We start from the raw sequence: 23,653 nt of genomic DNA, 5'->3' as shown, positions 1-23,653 counted from the left end.
CGCATGTACATATATTCACATCAAGTTTCTGTAATTTGCTAAATATTCATTACGTATCTGTATAATATGTATGAATCAATGTTCATTTTGTAAGAAATATGGCGATAACAGTTTCTATTTATAGGAATGACGCTCAATTCGGGTAGTTTTCTGAGTTATGAGAAGCATTTAACACGTGTTTCGCTGACAAAGTTTGAAACTCAGACACTGCGATCACGTTTCGCATCTAACATTGAACCTGGGATTACATGTTGCATCTAACATTGGCTTTAATTTCCAGATTGAAAAGTAATTGGCAAAATTAGGCTGTTCACAAATAAGTAATGATTTAATATTAAATTCATGAAACTCGTTGAATAATGTCCAGCATTGCCGACCCAAGTCTGGCTAAAACGGGGCATTATTCAATCAGTCTCATAAATTCAATATTCAATCATAACCTATTCTGAGATCATCCATGTATGTCTCGAATAATCCATTGATAAGGCGGCCCTGTTGCTATTTATATTATTGTGCAAGCTATCTGCAGATCGGACGCCGTATTTAGCCATTACCTTTGCGGTCTTTACCACTGTTCCATAAACACTAAAATGTGATTAAATATAATTTAAAGTCAATCACAAAACCAACTTCATGTGCTTCATCTTTAGCACATAAAATTATATTTGATGATGTTGGGCAGTTACATCTGTATTTACCATACATACATACATACATACATACATCCAGCCATCCTTCCATGCATACATAAATACATACATACATACATACATACATACATACATACCATGTGTCTGGGCTTCTAAAGTTTCACATGTAAACTTCACGCTAGGAATTCGAATAGAGGTTGCTCACTGTCAAAAAACTGCAATATGATCAGAAGTGTATCTTCGAGACGATTTTGTTTTCAATACCATGCATGCATGCATGCGTCGGTGCGTGTATGTACGTATGTATGTATGTATGTATGTATGTATGTATGTATGTATGTATGTATGTATGCATGTGTATGTATGTATGTATGTATCTATGTATGTATGTATTTATGTATGTGTGTATGTACGTGCGTACGTAAGTATGCATGCATCCATGCATGCATGTATTTATGTATGTATGTATGATAGATCTATTGCTGGAGAAGGAGAACAATACCTAGTGGTATATATTGAAGCTTCATAAAAAATGAACTCATCAGCGTTGCAATGCGAATTTCACATACAGAACAACTCTGTGATGCTTAAATACCTGGAAAGATTACATGTATTATTTTACTATGAAGTTTGACTTAAAATACAAGTAATAGAGGCGCGCACATATTTGCTTCCTGTTCTGTTGGTTCACGAAGCAGGCAGTTGTGTTTAGGTATATATGCTGTCGCTACTGTGACATATTATAAGATAGCTAAAACCAGAGATAGTAGCTCACCTCTGATGTACAGACACTGATTGGGAAAATAAGGAAGAATGATACTTCTGCATCTCGCAGTTATCTACGGATTCTCCATGTATTCTAGTCAAGGTAGGTTTACATATATGCACTGAATACTGGTTGTCACAAATGACTGAATTGTAATGGGTTTTAAGGCTCCCGTATATATGGCCGATCATAGTATTAGAGTAATGAAAACAAAAGAAAGGTTGCAACAGAAATGTGACCGTTTGTTTGAAATTATTTTTGCCACCAAGTTTTGTGTAGCCAACATTGTCTAAATCTTTACGAAACTGTGATCACCTTTTTCACGTAAAACATTAATAACACAAAAACTGTTTTACAAAATCTACACATAGGCATGTATTGATTTAGGTAGTCAGGTAGATCGATGTAATACATGCATGCAGGTACACACCCTCGGTTGACAAAAGTCCCAAAAGATGGCTGGCTTCTAATAGCAAGTTAGACAATAGACAATGATACGTATTAAACTCCGTCAATACAATCACAGATAATAATAGGGAATATAAGTTATATAATTAACTCATTTATTGTAGTCGAGGTTTAAGGAAAATAGGTTTCAGTACACAGTTATTTTCCTTATATATTCTCAACATGTTTATTTTAGTGCATAACTTTCTAGTCTGTCCAAATACAAATAATTCATATAATAATGAAACATCTTTTCTACTGAAACTTACATTTAAGTTATTGCTGTAGGTTATCCGGTATAGGATCAATCCATCATTGCTCACTGTGCTTTGTAGCCGAATACACAATCTCACTATAATCCTCATATCCTAAAGAATTAACTAGGTCCTTTAAACAATATCAAGAGTGCTTATATCCAAACCACGGTTTACCAACCCAAAGAAAAATGAAGAGGAAAATGTAATTGTGACCTTAGTGTGACTTACGTGTGTGCACTAAAGGCAGTGGTGGAATACTATAGTCAAACAGCCTATTTTACTCTTGTTGTTGGATATTAATGATCATACTGTGAAAGAAGTCTTTACAATTGAATGAAAACAAAAAATAAAAATGGGTTAGAGAATAATCTAAGAGTTAGACACTACGTGGATATACACTGAAACATGAAAAAGGAACCATAGCTAAACATTTGAGATAAATAACTAAGTGGATGATCATCTTATGCTTAATACACGGAACAACAAGACATGCTCCATTTCACCGTGTTCTATGCGTTGCAATGTTGTGTGGTTTCATTTCATATTTAAGCATCTTCCACAGGTGAAGTTTCTATGATAAAACGAGTCCCGCTAATTAATCTACTACATAATTCATTTTTATTTGTTTTTCCCATGTTGTTGTTTTCAAAGAATCAGAAAATGTATCTGGCCACTTATGAAGATCAGATGTGACAATGTACGTTATACACGAGACGTTAAGGTAGTATTGATTCGTTTTGTAAAATGCACAATCACTAATTTCTTTAAGTAATCTCGACATATGTGCACATGTGTATATGTAGTATTTTTAGACAGGAATAATTCGTTGTATTATGTGATTGGGCTTTATTTGGTGTAGCATGGAGTGAAGTGTTGCTCTTCAGATCTGAAAGGCTTAATCATGGATCACACGAATGTGAAAAAAGAGAAAACACTAAAATGTGAAATTGGGTTTTGTGAGTGAGAGGTTGTTCACTAATTAGAGGCATATTACTTGTACAATTTGCCCGTTTAAGAAAAATTCAGTCGACAAGGTTCTTGCGGTCACTGGAAATAAGGAAACATCGACCTCGAGCCCGATTCACGCAGGTACTGTTTGATTCTACCCTTAGTGAGACCCCACACGTGCTAAAATATTTGACGGGATTTTGGGTTTGATGGGTAGTGTTGGGTCATAACTAGAGGTGCATGGTACTTCTGGTTTACCGGGGTATTTTGCTTTCAGTTGTACGTGACACGGTACTTTTCCACTGTACCGGTATTTGGGTTTTTATCAGAAAAAATGCACGGAAGTTCCAGAGTAGTCTTGTTACAGATATAATGATATTAACAGAGTGTTTTCATTCTTCGAGGTCAGTATAACTTACACAAGTATTATGTTTTGTTGTATAGCATAGTTGTATTTGTGCTACATTAATTTGATTATTACAAATGTAATTATATTTATGAATCTCACGTCTGTAACTTGTCACGTATGTAACCGTGGTGCCAAAATAAGATGTTGCGAAAAACATTCGAGACAAATCTAACTTCTTTAAAACTTGGGATGTAAAACAAAACAAAAACATATCATTTATATACTTCTTTAATATGATACGTTAATAAGTACTTATATGTATTTATATGGCAGAGAATCGTCATAAGTGTTTTAGTACAGCAGTTGTTTTCCGTTTAAATTGCATGCATTTTCTCTCATGTTCACTAAATGTTTTCGTTGTTGAGTAGGTGTATTTTATTTTTACTTGCTCTCTGATAACTATTTTGACCTGTTGTCACACTCATAGTTTATCTTTCCATCATAGCAGTTGTTTAGTTAGCAAATTGTGGGCCACAGTGTAAACACTTCCTAGTTATAACAATAAGCTTTTTGAAGTCAGTACAATGACTTTCACACGATATCAACTACTTTGTCTCCTTAAATATCCCATTTCAGTTGCAGCTTTTTTGTTGCAACATATACAACAGTTAATACACACATGTGATGTTATTTTGCTTTAAATCAGAGTGAGATATTTTTCCAGAACATGTCTGGCTGAATTTAAAAAACATGCAAGGCCCCTGCCACAAAACATCAAACTGCTGGTGTTTAATATAATTGCGATATGTTTGGTTCGTATCGTGGTATGTTCTCCAGCATAGCGGTATACCGCGTTGTAAAATTGTTTGTAGCAGCCAGCTCAATTCATAATTGTGAATCTATCGAAATTCCCACACGATAATCACATATATTTGAAAGGCACGTGGAGATGAATCAGACAAATATATACCCTTATCATCCAGGGAGCCACACAAAAGTGATTCAGTTATTATGTAGCTATGTACACAAAATTCAGTTAATGAACAAGGAAGTCGTATGTGCTGTGGTAAACAAGGATACAAAATACACGTTGAATAAAAGTTGCATATCATGTGTTGTTCTGCCTTTTTGCACACACACTTAATTGTTAGGTAGATGATCATCTCAGTATTTATAAATTCATGACAAACTAAACCTATACTTTGGTTTTCATTTGTCCGAATTAGCAATGAAAAATAATTGTTCGGTGCTTGCCTATTTTACTTACACTGTCACTGAAATAAAGTGCGTAACTTGGCTTTAAATGAACGACCAACCAGTTTGGTTAATGCATAACTATATGTCTGTTTGAGGTACATGTATCAAAATCAGCACCGGAGAAGACTTATCAGAAGTATACTCAGTTGTAACTATAATTGTGAACTATATTCATTCACAATGTCAGTATTTTTGGGCTGATACGTCTTGCCATAATATCATGTTCAAATCGATCCTTGGCTGTTGCACCCAACTGTCGTAAAGGATGAATTGGTGTAAAAAGCCATTTCTATATAATATATATCAATTAAATTTGGAATTAAACTAAAGTAACACATTACAACCATACTTTCGAGAGAAAAATAATTGGTTGTCTTCAATCTGCATCTTTGATATAGAATTATTCTCATTTTCTGCTGTCTCCGATTAAAATTCACACACACACACACACACAGTGACACGTAAAAACCCTGTAAAAACCTGTTCTGTGAGACCTTAATGAAAGCTAGACCGGATGTACACCTAGTTTGCAGGATGGTATGTGTGTGTATGTGTGATTTTGACTTTTAACGTAGCTTTAAAAAAATTTCAGTCATATCACTATGATTTCTGCAGCGTAGCAGTTTATAGTAATGTCTAACACTGGGGCATCAAACTCCAGACATATAGCATAATGTCCCACCCAATCACACTAACCTTCCACCAGGCCGACCAGCCATAACACTAATCTCTTAATGCTGAGCGTCTAACGATACAGCTGTTAGTACCATTTTCATAAGACTTTGGTATGACTCGGCAGAGGATTTCTCTAACCACTATGCCACTGGAGCGGTATTTACAAAATAGAGAGTAAATAAATATGTAAACTTTGTTGTATGATTCAGTATATATTGTAGAAACCTACTTCCTGAAACAAACCCGAAGACGGAATCGAATATTGTCGCAATCAACCGAAACCGACCAACAATAGCGCTGTCAGTTACTGAATATTACTGTTGTTGTAGTTGTTGTAGGGTTTAACGCCATTTTTGAGCACACGATAGGCTATACATGGCGGCCAGTATTAATGGTGGAGGAAGAACCTGTGAAACCCCCGGAAAGAACCACCGACCCAAGAGAAGCTACTGGCAAGCTTTCTCACATAACCACATTGGCTGAATCCGAGACTCCAACCCGCGCAGACAGAGGTGAGATGGCAGTGATCCGTAACGGAGAGCGCTTTAGACCACTCGGCCACTCGGGGCCCCTTACTGAATATTAAAGGTTTGGCGTTATTATTTAGGTTTTCGTAGTAAAAGGTTGTCTAGTTTCCTTATAACCCAAATGTAAGCAACAAATGGGGTTACTCTCTCGCTCATTTATATACAGTATAATTACAAATTTATTTAATTTAACTTACACGAAATTTCCCGCAAAAGAAACTGTATCTGAAATTTCTGTCTCTTTTTAATCACAAAAATTAGAATAAATCATAACTGTCATTCCATTCCTTCCTGTCCCGCATTATCTGTCTTTCTTTTTTCTTGTAAGCTGTTACAACAGTATCACAGAGTTTTGCATATTGTTAAATATTTTCCTGTAAATAAGCACTGATTTTGAATAGATCAAATAAGTAATATTTTCTAAAATGAATTATGTTAAATAACATATCAATTATTTTATATTACATCGATAAATCTGATATCATTAGAGGCAAATTCTCAATATTGTATGATATCGAAAAAATAATTATACTGCACTGGGAGACAAATTACCCTCTTCAGTATCACTTCATTACCTTGGTCAATAACCTCTCTTACGAAGAGAATATCTAAATATGTTTCGTCTCAACTGACCAAACATTTTCAGACCAGAACATATTTCGAAAACAAATATCCAAGAATTGGAACGCTACTTGTTTTGCCATATACACAAATCGCATCTGAGGAGAATGTCCATTTAGGAACCGACACACTATCTTATTTGTATATTTGTATTCAATTAGGCATAGGCAAATCAATCTACAGAATCAAATTTGTTGTTTAGCGTGGTATTGTCTAAACATACAAAGCCCCGCCCCTCCCACGCCTAAAGCACCCCCTCTCCACATCCGTTTTCCAGCAATATTAGAAAGTATTAATGCACATTATCGATGAACAGTTCTTTTTTTAAACTTACAGTTGCATACATTTTAGCCCAGGATTGTGCGAGAGGGCCAGAAAATGTTCCTTACTTCGGACCGTCATGTGAATACCTGTATCACTGCGGAACATCCCAGTGTAACAGAGAGACAGGAGATTGTCCAAACAACAGTGAATGTGATGGTGGATGGATGGGATACGGATGTCAGTACGGTAAGAACGCGTGTTCTAAATACGTTTGTTGCGATAAATGTAATATTTTGTATGCATTAGAGTTGGGCAAGACAATTACATCCGAGGGTCAAACTTTTGTGTCAGATACAAGGCTCTGCCGTGTTTATGATGCATACTTTTGGTCTCGAGGATGACATTTTGATTCCGAGGGAGAAAGGTTTATATCTTACACTGAAATATAATGATGGGTTTATTTTCTCACAATTTAAGATTGAGTATAAATTGTTAGGTTCACGCTGAAAATGTAAATGTAAAATTTAAACGACATCGAAACACATTTTAGCTTTCAAAGAACAATGGTTGAAACGGCTATAATGAGAGAACCAATCAGCACCCAAAGTGTGTGCTGTAGCGCAGTGATACAAATGTGAGCAGGTCAACAAAAAAAGTCCACTATTTCTCATAATACTATTTAAGGCATTAAGAAATGAAACAGGTATTTCAAATAAACTAAAATCTATAATTTATTTACCCTTCAGAAATAATAATGAGACATTAATTTTAAGAAAATTGCAATAGCATCAAGGACTATTTCAACTCGAAATTGGACAACAGATGCCGTTCATTTCGCTAAGTCGATAAGTGTAAAACAGCCTTTTTGAAGGCCACATGACATTAAGCAATAATCGTGTTAGTATGTAAATGCGTCACAATTGATATTTATCGAATGATGCACTAATGAAAATCAGGAAGCCATAGTCTACTTTGCGCACACTATGATCGCAGTAGAAGGTCAAAAAGAATTCATGAGTCAGGATAAATGATAAGGCTCGCATGTCACGTAGGACAGATTTATCTTGCACCAGTCGTCTACACTGGAAAACACGATCAAACACATATAAGAATGTGTGAAAACAATGTAGAGAGTAACATTGCTTAACTTAGTGCAATTCATATACATTACATCGATATTAGTTACTGAAGAAAAAAAACAAGCGAATAGTATGGTTTTTACAGTACATAAAGGTAAAATTACATGGACTTGTCCAAATGAAAACTGCATTGAGACCTATGAATAATAAATATTAATCTTTACACGTATAACAACTGCTAAGTATTAAATATTTGCCATTAATTTAATACAATGTCTTCTTCCTTATATGGAAGAGAATTCGTGGTAGATAAAATAATTCTTAGTTACTATATATTATCAAACCGTCGTCGAATCTCAGAAATTTAAAGATTCTACAAAATGCTCAAATTTGTTAGCCTATGCATCAATCAATATTACAGCGAAAGGATATTGTAAATTTTTCATGCACAAAATTAGTATATTTATCATGGTAAAGGGTCTTAATTATTTAATTTTATACAAAAACCCCAAACACGCTTGTATTATTCTGATCAAGGAGATTAAAGTAGTGAACACAGAATATAAACAAATTCAGTTTAAAAAATGATATGTCATTTCCAAGCGTCTCCATTCTCCATTTCACACATTTGAAGCAATTATTGCTTGATAATACTAGGTGTACGTGAGTTCGAGTATTCCTAGTGTACGAATTAAGAATTCTCTAACAGTATGATTGTACTTTTTGTATTAAATATTAATTCTGCCTCATATAGTCAAGCATTCTCTTGTACAATCCAGTGATAGCACCTTCCGTTCTTTGGAATCCTCTCTATATATTCATTTACAAATACTTGGGGTCGTTGTTTCAATTCTGTATATAAATAATTGGCAACACATTCTCACAGATGGTCTCCGAATCTACGAAACTTTGTGATTAGCACTATCTTGGCATCCGTCCGTCTACGAGAGACGATGGCATAGCTCCAAAGTACGCTTTTGCTTGTCCTTCTTTTTAGCTCTCTTTTCAGCTTGCTTTATTCTTCTCTTTTCCTCTGCGTTTTGAACTCCCTGCCTAACAGCTAGACGCCAGCTGGTACAGTTATTTGCACAGCTCTCCCAGTCGTTGATATTGATGGTTGCTGTCTTCATATCCTTCTTGCAAACATCTTTGTAGCGCAGATGTGGTCGTCCAGTTGGTCGTGCACCTTCTGCTAACTCCCCATATAACAGGTCCTTGGGAATGCGGCCTGGGTCCATTCTCTTGACATGGCCGAGCCAGCGAAGGCGCCTCTCGCTGAGTATGGAGAACATGCTGTTCATGTTGGCGCGTTCTAGAACCTCTGTGTTGGGTACTTTGTCCTGCCACTGGATGTGCAGAATGCGCCGCAGACATCTCAGGTGGAAGCTGTTGAGTTTCCTCTCGTGTCTTGCATAGGTGGTCCATGTTTCGCTGCTGTAGAGAAGTGAGCTGAGCACGCACGCTTGGTAGACACGCATTTTGGTCTTCTCTGTGAGGTTGGGGTTGTTCCAGACCCTCTGGTTAAGTCTGGCCATCACTGCTGCTGTCTTGGCAATCCTGCTGCCCACCTCAGAATCAATGGAGAGTGAGCTGGAGATGTTAGACCCGAGGTATGTGAAGTTCTCGACAACTTCCAAATTGTACCCATCGATGGAGACAGAGGGAGGGGAGTCTGTGACCTGTGCCATGACATTCGTTTTCTTCAAACTGATGGTCAGTCCAAATTCCTTACATGCATGGGAGAGGCAGCATACCAGCTGCTGAAGTCCATCTTCCGTGTGTGATGTCAAGGCTGCATCGTCGGCAAAGAGCAATTCACGGATGAGTACCTCTGTGACTTTAGTCTTAGCACGGAGACGGGCGATGTTGAACAGCTTGCCGTCAGCCCTGGTATGGATGTACACTCCCTCCCTGCAGTCCTTGCATGCGTACTGGAGAAGCATGGAGAAGAAGATGGCAAAGAGCGTCGGTGCAAGGACACAGCCTTGTTTGACTCCGCTAATGACTGGGAATGCTTCAGATGTTGCGCCATTGAAGCACACTGTGCTGTGCATGTTCTCGTGGAACGATATAATGACAGCAAGCAGACGTGGGGGGCAGCCGATCTTCTGCAGGAGTCTGAAGAGTCCACTCCGACTAACCATGTCAAACGCCTTCGTCAGGTCTATGAAGGCAATGTAGAGGGGCATCCGCTGCTCGCGACACTTCTCCTGCAGCTGACGTTGTGAGAAGATCATGTCTACAGTTGACCTGCCGGCTCGAAATCCACACTGGGATTCTGGGTAGACGCGGGAGGCTAGGATCTGCAAGCGTGCCAAGGCAACACGGGCGAAGGCCTTTCCGATGATGCTGACGAGGGAGATGCCCCGATAGTTGTTGCAGTCGCTACGGTCTCCTTTGTTTTTGTACAAAGTGACGATGTTGGCGTCACGCATGTCCTGTGGGATGTATCCCTGTTCCCAGCAAAGGCAGAGGAGTGTGTGTAGGGGCTGGAGCAGTGCTGGTTTTCCGCTCTTGAGGACTTCAGGCGGAATGCCGTCGCTTCCAGGAGCCTTCCCACAGGCAAGGCAATCGATGGATTTTCCGAGCTCTTCCAGGGTGGGCTGTGTGTCTAGCTCCTCCATGACAGGCAGGTCTGGAATGGCGTCCAGGGTAGTTGCAGTGACATTGTTTTGGGTTGCATATAGCTCGAGATAGTGCTCAACCCATCGCTGCAGTTGTTTCCCCTGGTCTGTGATGACTTCGCCCCCCTTGGACTTGAGGGGGGCGGTCTTGTAGCTGGGGGGGGGGGGGGGGCCTGTCGCCTTTTTGATACCCTCATACATTCCTCTTGTATCCCCGGTCTCAGCAGCTGTCTGTATACTGTTGCAAAGGTTCAGCCAGTAGGTGTTGGCACAGCGACGGGCGGTCTTCTGGACGTTATTCCTTGCAATCCTGAGGGCTTGTAGTGTTCTGGGGCTAGGTGCAGCCTTGTATGCCAAGAAGGCTTTCCTCTTTGCCTCAGTCACGGGCTCCATCTCCTCCCAGTTTGCCTCATACCAGTCGACATTCTTTCGCTCCCTCTTCCCGTAAGCTCTGATGGCTGAATTGTACACAGAGTCACGGATATGGGACCACTTGGAATCAATGGTGTCATCAGGTGTCACTTTGGTGAGGGCTTCCTTCAGTTTGCTGATGAACTGCTGTGTTTTCTCTGCGTTGCTTGCACAGCAGGTGTTCATACGTGGGGGACCCTTCTTCTTGGCGTGGTGCAGCTTCTTGGGTAATATTCGCACCTTGCTGGCCACGAGGGAATGGTTCGTGTCACAATCGGCACTGTGGTAGCTGCGCGTAAGGAGGACACTGGCCAATTCTGCACGCCTGGTGATGACGAGGTCTAGCTGGTGCCAGTGCCGTGAACGTGGGTGTCTCCACGACACCTGGTGGATCTCCTTGCATTTGAAGAAAGTGTTGGTCACACATAGGCTGTGGGAGCAGCACATCTCCAGCAGTCGCTGACCATTCTCGTTGATCTTGCCCCTTCCGTAAAAGCCGAGACAGGTGGACCAGGCCTCATGGTCAGCTCCCACTCTAGCATTGAAGTCTCCTAGTAAGTAAAGGCTTTCATTGTTGGGGATACTGGATATTGCCTGATCCAGAGCCTCATAAAACTTGTCTTTCTCCTCGTAGGTGGAGTAGAGGGTTGGGGCGTGCACACTGAAGATGTTGACCGGGCCTAAGGATGTTGACAGCCGGAGGACAAGGATTCTCTCAGTACCTGATGATGGAGGTTCAATGAAGGCGATTAGCGTGTTCTTGACGGCAAAGCCTACACCATGCTGAATAGGTTCATCCAAGGGCTTTCCTTGCCAAAAGAATGTGTAATTGGCTTCCCTGATCGTGCCGCTGTCAGCCAGTCGGGTCTCCTGGAGGCAGGCAATGTCGATGTTCAGTCGGGAGAGTTCTCTGTCAATGACGCCAGTCTTCCGTGCATCATCGATCTGATGTAGGTCAGTGGTCAATCCAGGACACATGGTCCTGATGTTCCAGTTGCAAAACGAAGAGTTGGAGTCTTTTTATTTCTTCTTTTAGTCTTTCCTGGTGCAGAGTCTTGTGGCCCACCTGTCGAGATGGGTCTCTAAGCTCCACGCACCCAGTGAAGCAGGCAGGCCATGGCGGGCAGCACCTTACTGACTGGGGGCTGTCCAGCTTGAGGCGGGCGGTAGCTGTCCAGTGAGACCTGATGATCTCTCCCACCGTCAGAAGTAACCCCTGGCACCAAGCTCTACACCAATCGAGCTTTGACTTAGAACCGGTAAACTGCTACTTCTCGTGTTGTTGACGCCGTACGACGACGCTGGAGTGTCCTCTCCAGTGGAGCTATGAAGCCTGGGCAGGGTGATATGGAGAATCAGCTGTTGCCCATGCAGCAGATCCCCCCTCTCCAAGCAGCTGGTGTGCCCAAGGGAACGACGAATGCCGATACAGATTGGCACCAACGGCGTCAAAGGAGTTGCCGGAATGACGTTGAAGTCAATGTCATACCGCCTTAGGGACTCCATCTCCGGATTTTCTGTCGGGGTTTACTCCCTTAACCTTTCCCATGAGTGGGTATAGCCACAAGGCAGCAGAGGTTTGGAATCGGAGTTTTCCTTCTCCTAGATGAGCTACCATCCAAGGTTTACGAGTCCCATCTACCCGAAGCAGCTGGTTTTAAGGCGCCAGTGGGCCGCCTTCACCCCTTCTCCTGTTAGTAGAAAACATGGTCTGCCGGGCTTCAAATCTAAGCCACTCGCGAAGACAAGGAGCTGGATTTTAGTTGACAGAGGCAGTAAGAGACGCAGGCCGTATGGGGCATTTTTGAGGATTGGGGCGCTTGTCTCCCACTCCCACCACGGGCAATGTCAACCTTATATAGAAAAGACCATCATAGTCATCAGAAACGAGGCCCCCTCCCTCCCACCCTTTCCAATTCCCGAGAATCATTGTCGATCATCAATGGCAGTAGAAGTCCTTGAGGAGTTTGGTAACGAGTGGTTGAGTGGTCTAAGTCTCTTGCTCTTACAGATAACTCACATATCTTACCTTTGCATTAGTTTGAATTCGAATCTTAGCTCGATCAAAGAGGCTAAGTTAGAAAGTTTGCTAGTAGATTCCCGTGAGTCGTTGGTTCTACCCAAGTTAGTCCTTCACCAAATATGGTGGTTGCTATATTGTGGGCTGAAAAATGATGTTGTACCCCCTCAAAGCCAAACCTTGCAGCGCTGATACCATGCAATATCCCCGTGTTGTATAACGTTATTTTGCTCTTCATGTGATATATATTTAACTTGCGTTAGTTACCATACAATTAACAATAACATTTTGAGCAGTGAATTATTATATATTTTTGGTATTTCTTTATTTTAATAATTCAGTTTACATTGTGTGCGCTAAGCTAGATTTTCAATCATCATTCATGGAGAGATTTCTCACTCAAGATGAACTACAATGTTCAGGGCAAAACGAATTCAGTATAGAAATATACGTGCATCTTTCGTTAAGTTTCATGAAAAGGCGTGATGTTAACGTCTTATTTACAATTCTATTTATTTTTAGTACTACATACATTTACCACATTTCGTAGAACTAAAACTAAAAGGACTGTTTTGTAAACTGTTTACGTCTGTATTTGACGGACTTCTTTTTTTACAGTCAACATTGCACATGGTAGAACTGTAGAAAGTAACGTCTTGGATAATGCACGCATAATCGTTGATGGAATCAGAAATAGTTGTCCAAGTGGAACACGCCAGAGCAGGAATCCTGCATATGTAACGATTTTGTTTGGACGGGAAGTGAAGATCACGCAAGTTAATGTTTTCTTTCCTAGCTCAGGTACAATACATTTTATGCGATTATAATTTTGTATATCAATATGTATTTGCAACTTTAAAGAGGTAAACTAACTGAGACGGTACTAAAAATTTTGTCATAGACCTAAGAGAAGTTAAAGATTGATCAAACTAGTGGTGGTGGTGGTAAAAGTGGTTGTAATGATAATTATAGTAATGATGAATGGAAGTAATAATAATAATAATAATAATAATAATAATAATTAATATTATTATTATTATTATTATTATTATTATTATTATTTAAGATACAACAATGTAATTATAAATACAATAATCCATACCCCATACTCACTGAAAGCTTAAAAATGTTCATTTGACTCAACAATATACACAACTGTTCATTTCAGCATATGTTTCTGCTTTTACTGTTTCCGTTTTTGATGGCATTCAGACATCTTTATGTGGCTCATTCGGTAACTCAACTCAGCAAAGTGAATATGTCATCTACTGTAATAGTCCTCTGTACGGACAATACCTAAACATCACATCTCAGTGGTCAGACGGATTCGAAGTTTGCGAAATTCAGGTTCCAGCAGGTATAAAGGTTTTTAATTTAAATTTGCCATAACTATGCCAGAGCAGTATGGTGTTTACCTTATGGGGTCACGTTTCTTATGCCTTTTATTTCTTCTTTGAACCATTACACCATAAGCAAAACAACCCTTTATTTTCTCTTCTTTTGAACTGGATCACATAATCAAAGTGAGCTATTAAACAAAACAAATGTACCTAAACGGAGGATTTTCCAGAATGAATTAGAGCAGAAATTATTAGGGCATAGTCTAGCAACATAAGTTTTGACGGGGACAAAACACAAATTACCATTTTTGTAGGCATATGCTACAAAATTTGGGTTTTCAGTTATACTCCTGCGTTTGCACACCAATATCTTAGCCTCATTCGACTAACTATATAAATCTTCCAGACACAGCCTCGCATGGGAACAAAATCTAGTACGAATCAAAGCTACAGCACGATTCTAATTTAAAACCTGTAATTCTGCTATTCATAGTAAGAAGCTAGATCAAATGGCCTTAGATTCCCCATCATACAATTAGTGGGAAATTGAAAATATCAACGCTATTTTTCTTCCATTGTAGGAATAAAAGTCAATTTATTGACGTGATCTATGTCTTGAGTTGCCACCATTAATATGACTGCTTCTTTCTTCGGATTATTTTCCTCAAGAAGTATCCAGTTATGCTCTCTCTGCATATTTCCGGTATGTTTTCATGCCGGTACATTGCAGGCCTATTTGACTCGGATATCTTGAATTAGTTTATTATCATTTTCTAGAGTTTAGTTTTCGTTTCTTTTGTTTTGAATATCTCATCTTCCGGTTTACAAAAAGTTAACATTTGGAAACGGATATCGAAGGTAAATTTGTCGTCAACTCGTTCGTCCACCCATCCGCCAATTAGAGTTTCGTTTCCAGAGCAAAATAACAATATCGTTAAAAATATCGCTGTAAACTGTTTTTTATGGATATGTGCACTTTGCTAGTGACGATTCTTCACTTTCAGTGCTTATAGGTTTTGACTCGGTTTGTCCGTTTATCCATGTATCCATCATACCCAATTTCATTTCCTGAACAAATCTCCACTATTGTTCACGAGGTCTAAGTGTTATTTAACATACATAGCTGACTAGCGGTGTATATGGGCTTAGCTTTTTTATTAAGGCTTCATGTGTAATAAGTTTGATAATTTTGTCCATGTGTGGATCTACACAAACATTGCATTGGGAAGCAACCCCACCCCTTCCTTTAAAATAGAAAACAAAAACAATTGAAAACATTCATTTCCAAAGTTTAAAACATGCACATACATATCTCTTTGTACACTTTCATTAATAAGTTATTCAGTGCCCTGGCACGAAAAAAGTAACGATTGTCAACTGGCCTGTTCACAAGAGTTTCCTGTTTTAGTAGATAGAAAGTTTCATAACAGCAAATAAATAATTACTCCAGAATTTTCCAATATCTTAAGAAAAGTAGACAAAACATAATGCAATGACTTTTAGCTGATTTAATAGACAACCCATTGTATAGCTGTATTTATATTTAGATTTGTTTAAGAGAGCTGGAAAACATGTCCTTAGAATTTAGACATGATATCAAAATATTTGTAAGTGACTTGAATATAAAAAACTCTTTCCGGATTGCTGTCTAACGTGTCATGTGAAATCAGAACGTCTCAAATTTTCTCAATGGAAAAAGTTATGTATTTCTATCATGCCCGAAACACTCTTTTCTAAAATCGAACATTAATTACTAAATATAAAATTGTCCAAATGGTTGTCCCCCCTCTCTCACTCACTCTCTCTCTCTATCTCTCTCCCTCCCACCCCCACCATCGGATTATCGTAAACATATTTCATATTTAGATCATGAGTGTGACTTGCATTGATTTAGTTCACGTGAATTAAAATAGATATTCAAGAAGAAAACAATAAACTTGTGAGTTCGTTCATTCATTCGGTCAATACACAGTTGCCCTGAGCATATCGTAATTCCATTCAAAGTGCAGATAGGTGCATTTGTATGTGATATAAATAAAATATATGTATGTTATGTACGCTGTATCAATGATATACCACTCGTTGCATAAATGTTCCATTAAAAGGAAATTTAATGAAACTTTTATACACCTCGTGGTATATCATTGATACAGCGTACCTACTATATATATATATATATATATATATATATATATATATATATATATATATATATATATGAGGGAAGAATTAATCTTGTCAAGGAATGTCTAAGTGCATAAACCAAAAGAGGATTGCCGTGGATTGAAAGGTATTGGTTTGCAGTTGGCCTTTATCTCCCTTCTATATTCAATATTTTCGCCAGGATAGGGTTAACCTTGTTTTAGCCAACTCTCAACAATGCAGTCTCCACAGGTAGGTATAGGCAGTGTTTCAGTTTTGGTTGGGTTCTAACCCTTACTAGGAAATTGGTGACACTTTTTCGGGGTAGGTGAGCAAAACTAAGAGTACTTTATGACATCCATTCCTTCTGTATATAAACAGTTATTTTTGGTTTGGCGTGTTCTAGATTTAGTACAGTTACCATTGAAATCATAGCTGATCTAGCCTCTTTAAAAGATCTTTCTACGAAGATATTATTATTATTATTATTATTATTATCAAGTATCGATCTAGTTGTGTAATTTGTAATGTCTGCATTGAAGGCCAACAACAATGATTTGCTGCAAATTAGTTCGTTAACAGAGGCTTGAAAACTCAGAAAAAGATTGAAATATGGCAGATTCGAAGAATTATTAAGTAAGAAAGTCATTACTTAAAATTGTCCCTTTATTATTTTGGAAAAATTTAATATGTGATGTAATACTAGACACAATTTCCTTTCACTCTGCTAGAGGAGCGCCCGTTCTATTTTGTGTAAAATATTCCCATGAATCCCAGTCTTGTTCTTCATTTATATTCTTCTTCTTATTATTATTATTATTATTATTATTACTATTATTATCATTATTATTATTATCAGTATTAGTATTATTATTATTACAGGAAGAAACCTGGCGTATGGCAAACCTGCCTTTCAATCGTCACTTGAAAGCATTTTCCAGGCTAGTTATGCCGTAGATGGTCTTCCATATTATGAGTGGCAGCAGTATACATGTACTCATACACAGCTATCCACCAATCCCTGGTGGCTTCTGGACCTTCAAACCTCAGTCATGATACAGTGGGTTCGCGTTTTAAACAAACGGGATGATAAATACGATTCCGGTTGTGAGTAGACTGTGTCATTAATGTTTTATTCAACACAAAACCGTAATACGTAATGCATATTTTCATTTCACAAAATAACGTGTGTGATACCGATATGAAGCATTTGTTTTAAAGTAGGTAATTTTGGAGGATTTGAAACAAAAATTCAACTGAAAACCAAAACAACAACACACATGTACCTGCACGGGCGTGAAAGTTACCAAAGTTATAGACGAGTGTTTCTTGTATGACAGTCCAAATTAAATCGGGGTATGTTGTTAAGCGTAAATATTAAATGTCAAAACTCCGTCAGGCCAATGAAATGAACATTATAAGACCAACGTCTAAAATGATGCTGCATGAATGATTTTTTAATTAGCGGCCGCTGAGCAATTAGAGAGCAGGACCAGACAGGTGCGTGTTACAATCCCGTCTAGACGGGTCCGTTTTGTTCTTCTGGACAAGGGTCTTCAGTTCGCTTTGGGCGATATTTTTGATGTATCGATGTGTCTTTAAAGGCCACACACACGGGCACATGAAGAATCGTTTTGTCTACATCTTATGGCAGAAAATACATTTCTTTAACGAACAACATTTAGAAAAATATTTGTCCAATGTAGTTTACAAAGTAAAACATATCCTAGCGCAATGAATACATATGGCATTGAAAAACTAGGAAATTGTAATAAGAGAAAAGCCCACATCATCCAAAACAAACATATGTAAATATTTCAAAGAAAATATGATAATATGTGATGATTTGATCCAAAATTAGGCATATTCCTTAAATAGACACAAAATTCACATTTTTTCATACCCCACGATGTACAGTTCCATATATTATATAAGAATATTATCGTAGTCAACGTTAAGGTGAACTTTAAAAATCAAACATCTTTTTGGCTAGCTGTACAATTACAGACAATGAGACTTCATGATTCGGAGTATAGTCTGAATCTTATTTTGAGAATTTTTGTTTTTACTCCCTTTTCTCTACTTCTGTCATCGCAAAACTAAATTAGATACTTTTTACACTACTTCGTTATTAAATGTAAATTTTAGTATTTGCTGTTGAAACATGTATCTTCCTAATTAATCCATTTCACATAATGGTTGACCTTTGCAGACATTTCTTATATTCATCGCTATCAAAATGTTTATATGGTCTGGACTGCGGTATATATCAAGTCTATTGTGACATAAAATTGTTTCACAGACTACTATCTGTAAACATGTACTTCAGAGTTGGTAATGCCAAATTTATATTTGTCCCTGCATATTAGGGGATTGGAGCAAGTATTAGTCATAAAAAGGAATGGAAAACTAGTCTTGAATGCATTAAATCGTAACAGTCTCTCAACATAATTCAAAAGGCAGGATATACTGGCTCAAATTGTATCTAGTCATCAGAATTCATTAGTAAAAATGTTATAAATACTCTAGGCACATCATCAACGGGCTAAATAGTTTGTTTTTGCAGCTATAATGTGCCGAAAGAAAGATGTATACGAGTTATGTCGTTGATCTGACGAACATCTAATTACGCTAACGAATATTTGAACTTATAATTATTCGGGAGTTACCAAAACATTTGATTTTATATACACAACCAAGAGGACAATATATAAAGGTTATCTGCAATATCGTCCATTCCGTTTGATTTAATGCTTCAACTAATGAAGCGCAACATTGGAAGAGTCAAATGACATCATAACCTTACGTGAAAAGCAAAAGACTGCAAACAAGAGGAACCTATAGTAAACTATTGCTTTAGAACACGATATGTTGATATTAATTATACATGTTCTAGTGTTCGTGTGTGGATTGTCATCAGATACGATGTAGATATATATGTGCGAGAACTTTTTCAATAATGCGTATACTTCAGTCAATTCGTTTCAACTCATGACATGAAATGTTGGTTTCAGTAAACGAAAGATTAAAGAATTTCCGGATTTTTCTGAGTCAAGACAACGTGACATTCAAACAATCTTACCAGGATCAGAACAATGGTACCAACGACCCTCCACTGGTCATAGAGCCGGGCCTGAGGCCTGACAGTTTGGCTCGATTTGTTAAAATTGATTTACAGGGAACCAACCGCATACTGAGTCTATGTGAAGTACAAGTGTTTGGTGGTAAGTATATTTTCCATTTAGTTTGTCAGAGACTGAAATACCAAAGTCCCCATCGCTTGTCATATGTTACCTGATGGATGTGCTTGAGATGCACTTTTATAGCTGTGATAGTTTGGAGAGAATGAAAACATTACTTTGCCTTACTTGCATATTTCGATATATTTCTTACATAAAAATTGTTTATTTATTTAGGCATTGATTTATCTCTTGTTTGAAACCAGTTATGGAAAATGTAAAAAGCATTAGATAAACTTAAAACACTGGAGGACAAATTTATATTTTATAAGTAGGCAAATTTGCTTTTAAGAACTGATGTATACATCTAGTATAAATCTATCTATCTATCTAGTTATCTATCTCTCTATGTATATGTATATGTATATATATATATATATATATATATATATATATATATATATATATATATATATATATAGTAAACGTGAGAGTGCATGTATGCTCATATATTATGTCAATTCCTCTTTGCTTACGCTTTTTTCCGAATATAGGACTAAGCTAGACACATTAAAACGTAAATATTTAACGTGGTTTTGAAATCACAGGCATTCTCTTGTGTAACCCGAGCAGTCATAGCTTCACAAATTTAGATAAAATCCTATAGCAGCAGACGAATATAAGTCCGTGAAACAAACATTAATCTTCATTTATACTCATTATTCATAATACAAGTGCTCTTACAAGAGTTATGGTTCTTTTCAACATTTCATCAATAGTAATGTTTCCTGACAGCAGCAAAACCCTTTAATTGTCTTGAGTCATAGAAATAAGATAATAATTTAAAGGATTCACCTTATCTGACTATGACAAAACCTAAAGATGGAATACAATATATTTGATTCCGTTAAAATTACTTTGGATATAACTTAACGGTGGCTCCAGTTAAGAATTAACCATCACATACTAATTACAAATATATATTTTTTAAAAATTCAATATTGGTTGTGTAGCTGATAAATGTGTTATTTTTGTAACAGTGAGGAAGAAACGATGATACATTTATCTTGCAACTATGTTGTTGTAAAACATTTTTGGGGTCGGGTTGTACACATTTGTAGAACGGAGATTGGAGAAAACCTCGAGATTTAAGAAAATATTTTTAGAGATTTAAACGAGTCTTGTCAATCAATTTATATAAAGCTAGTATTATTATATATCGTGCTAAAATCGGAATTTCCAGAAAACAAAACAAAAAACTCCCACCAAATCCGCAAGTGGTCTACATCGATTTGATATTTCATTTTAAATTTGGAACTAAAATGTATGTCCTGGGAGATTTAAAAAGAGCCCAAAAGAGATCCAAAAGTACAAAAGTTATTTACCAAGTGGAATCACGAGAACATATGTTTTCGGGAAATATAGTAGTTGCTGTGAATGAAGAATAATGAGGTAACTGAATGAAATGTTGACTCTGAGAAAATAACTCTTTTTTCTCTCACTCTCTTTCTCTTATGTGTATGCAGGCAGGTATGTATAAATAAATGTGTATGTATGCGTATATGACTGGTTTTTGTACATGAGTATGACTGTGTATTCATGCTCTCATATTTATTTCTGTAGATGCTAAAATATAATGGTATGTTATCTTTGAAATTAATAATGCTGACTAGTTTTTGTTCTATTCACTGGTTTCTTTCTTTTGTATTATCTTCTTTTCTTTTAACTTCCTGTTGCTTGTCTTATGGTTTAAATAATGTACCAATATATATTTAGTTCATGTTTTAGTATTATAAAATAATCCGAAGGCATTTTAAATGTACTGTAGTAAACAGTTTCGCCATTTGTGCAAATAGATTGTTTTCTGAAAATACGTGTAAGAAATTAACTACGTCAAACAAAATGGATTGCTTTTGCAACCCATACCATTTTATAATTCTGGTAACTATCGTTCTTTAACAAAGACTTGCAAAATAATTGTTTGTTTTAACACTGGTGACAATTTGAATTGCTGCAAATATATCCAAGAAGGATTTTATTGTCTAATAATACTTTGACTATAAATTAATTTAAGCACGGATTAGCGGTTTGTGTTCTTAACATCTAATGTCAAGTAAATGCGTTCATGTATAATCACTCAATATCTTGTATAACATCTGTTTCTTCAGACTGTGTGGATGGAAGATATGGGGACTGCAACAAAACCTGTGACACATGTCGTCCGCAGAAGTGCGACAAATGGACAGGATACTGCTATGGTAAGATATTGTTGACTAATGCAATATCGTAAATGATAACTCGACATGGGTCTTTTATTGAAATGTGGCGAGTCATGGTATCTTAAAAAGCAAAGGCAAATAAAATGCAACCTATATAACCTGAAAGAGACTATATAAGCAATCTGAATGTGGTTTCGTTTAAAGATGGTATCGAAGTTCGCTTCCTTTTACCTCTGAATAAAATATTCATATAGTTTAAATTTAACACATTGAAAAAGCAACCTTTCTTGCCTTAAGCGTTTTCAGACATAGACATGTAAACGTAATGGAAGCAAATATCCAACTAGAAATATGAACAAAAACATTCGCATGAAATTACCAATGTATTACATACACGCGCAAAATCAGTGTGAAACATTTCATCCATAGATAAGTCGGATTAAAGCAACACATTTGATCTTTGAACTGACAACAGATGAACTACTTCTGGTTTCCTTTTATATGGTATATACCGTAAAGTTATTGGAGGTAAAACATATTTAGATACGTGTGACTAAAAGTTTATATTTTATATCATGCTTATCAATATGTGTGTGTTTGTGTGTGTGTGTACGTGTGTGTGTGTACGTGTGTGTGCGTACTTAACCTCTTCTTCCCTTCTTTTTCGACTTTTTTTCCAACAATTTCCGTTATGTGTTTCTCTCCAACATCACAACTCCAAGAAGATGTTTAAAATACGTTTGACTTTATTAATATAACACCAAATTTGGGACAATGGTTAAAATTACCAAGCAGCTCCATGATATTATTGTTGACGAGCGAAGCATAGTCGCTCTCGTCCGCCGCTTTTGAAATCCTATCCAAGACCTCGATGAAGGCCTGCTGCGAGGTGGTGGTAGAACGAGGTGTCCTACACCAGCAGGTCTACAAGGTCCTTCTGGTTGGGGTCACAGGGCTCCTACAAATAGTCCCAGATGTCGCAGATGTCGCGGTCTCGAAGTGTAGGCGCATCTATTTCGAAAGCGTGGTAATGTAAATCACGAAAGTAGGCCGTCGTATAACGCACGGCGTTGACAGTAATAATGGGAAGGGGCACAGGCCCTAACAAATGACCAAGCGGTCGACAAGGGTATAGCGCACCGTCTAGGCTAAGAGGAAATCTGGGTGGTCTGCCCTGTTCACCGCGGATCGCACTTCGGGCGGCATGGTTTTAGCTGCAGTCATTACAGTCCACATTTTTACCGCCCTTGGAAGCCCATCCTCAAGAGAGGCCTTTTTGACTGGACTGACTCTCTCGCCATTTTCTTCCTCACCCATTGCAATCTCTTTGAATACATGCGTCTTCCAATATATCCGCTACTTGATGGGACTGATAGCAAGCGTTTGAGTACCTGCCAGCCTGCAAGACGCGACCTTCGAACCAACAACTCTGTTAAGATATGGTCTCCACTTCTCTAACTGTTTTGATAATTTGTTACGATTATGTGGTCTTAAACTAAGTAACAGAAAAGAGCAAAATTCAACATGTTTTATAAAATTTAAAATATTATTTACTTCCCTAAAATACACAGTGAAAAATTAAAAATAATTAACAGGACTGTGAATGAAATCATAAATAGTCCTACAGTTATATCAATGTCGAGTATTTCAAATGAGTTTATTTGGTATTCCGAATGATTCAATCAATTTGTGCTGATGGGTAATAGTGTTGCTATATCACAATGAGATAATCCAAACTTTAAATGAATTCACAGTAATTACACAATAGCTATTAAATTGGAAACAGCATGATATCCTGCGATACTTTTATTTCTAGGTGATGTTCAATATTGTAAAACTTAGAAATGCGTACACATGTAAGTATACAGAAGTTCACGT

The 23,653-nt window shown here is 37.5% G+C and overlaps 1 protein-coding gene across 1 annotated transcript in view; it reads left to right on the top strand.

Moving 5' to 3' along the window:
- LOC149798458 (uncharacterized) overlaps positions 1-23,653 on the top strand; it is an 81,802-nt gene that overhangs the window by 2,224 nt on the left and 55,925 nt on the right. Inside the window, exons 2-7 of the mRNA XM_089960876.1 lie at positions 6,849-7,007; positions 13,514-13,696; positions 14,064-14,252; positions 17,260-17,484; positions 19,392-19,601; positions 21,725-21,814. Of these exons, the coding sequence (XP_089817002.1) occupies positions 6,849-7,007; positions 13,514-13,696; positions 14,064-14,252; positions 17,260-17,484; positions 19,392-19,601; positions 21,725-21,814 (1,056 nt within the window). The remainder of the gene's footprint in view (positions 1-6,848; positions 7,008-13,513; positions 13,697-14,063; positions 14,253-17,259; positions 17,485-19,391; positions 19,602-21,724; positions 21,815-23,653) is intronic.

This window comes from Sinohyriopsis cumingii, chromosome 6 (assembly GCF_028554795.1).
Source record: "Sinohyriopsis cumingii isolate HCF-2022 chromosome 6, ASM2855479v2, whole genome shotgun sequence".
NCBI lineage: Eukaryota > Metazoa > Mollusca > Bivalvia > Unionida > Unionidae > Sinohyriopsis > Sinohyriopsis cumingii.
Note: the sequence above shows the minus strand (reverse complement) of the source record. Positions and strands in the feature narration are given on the sequence as shown.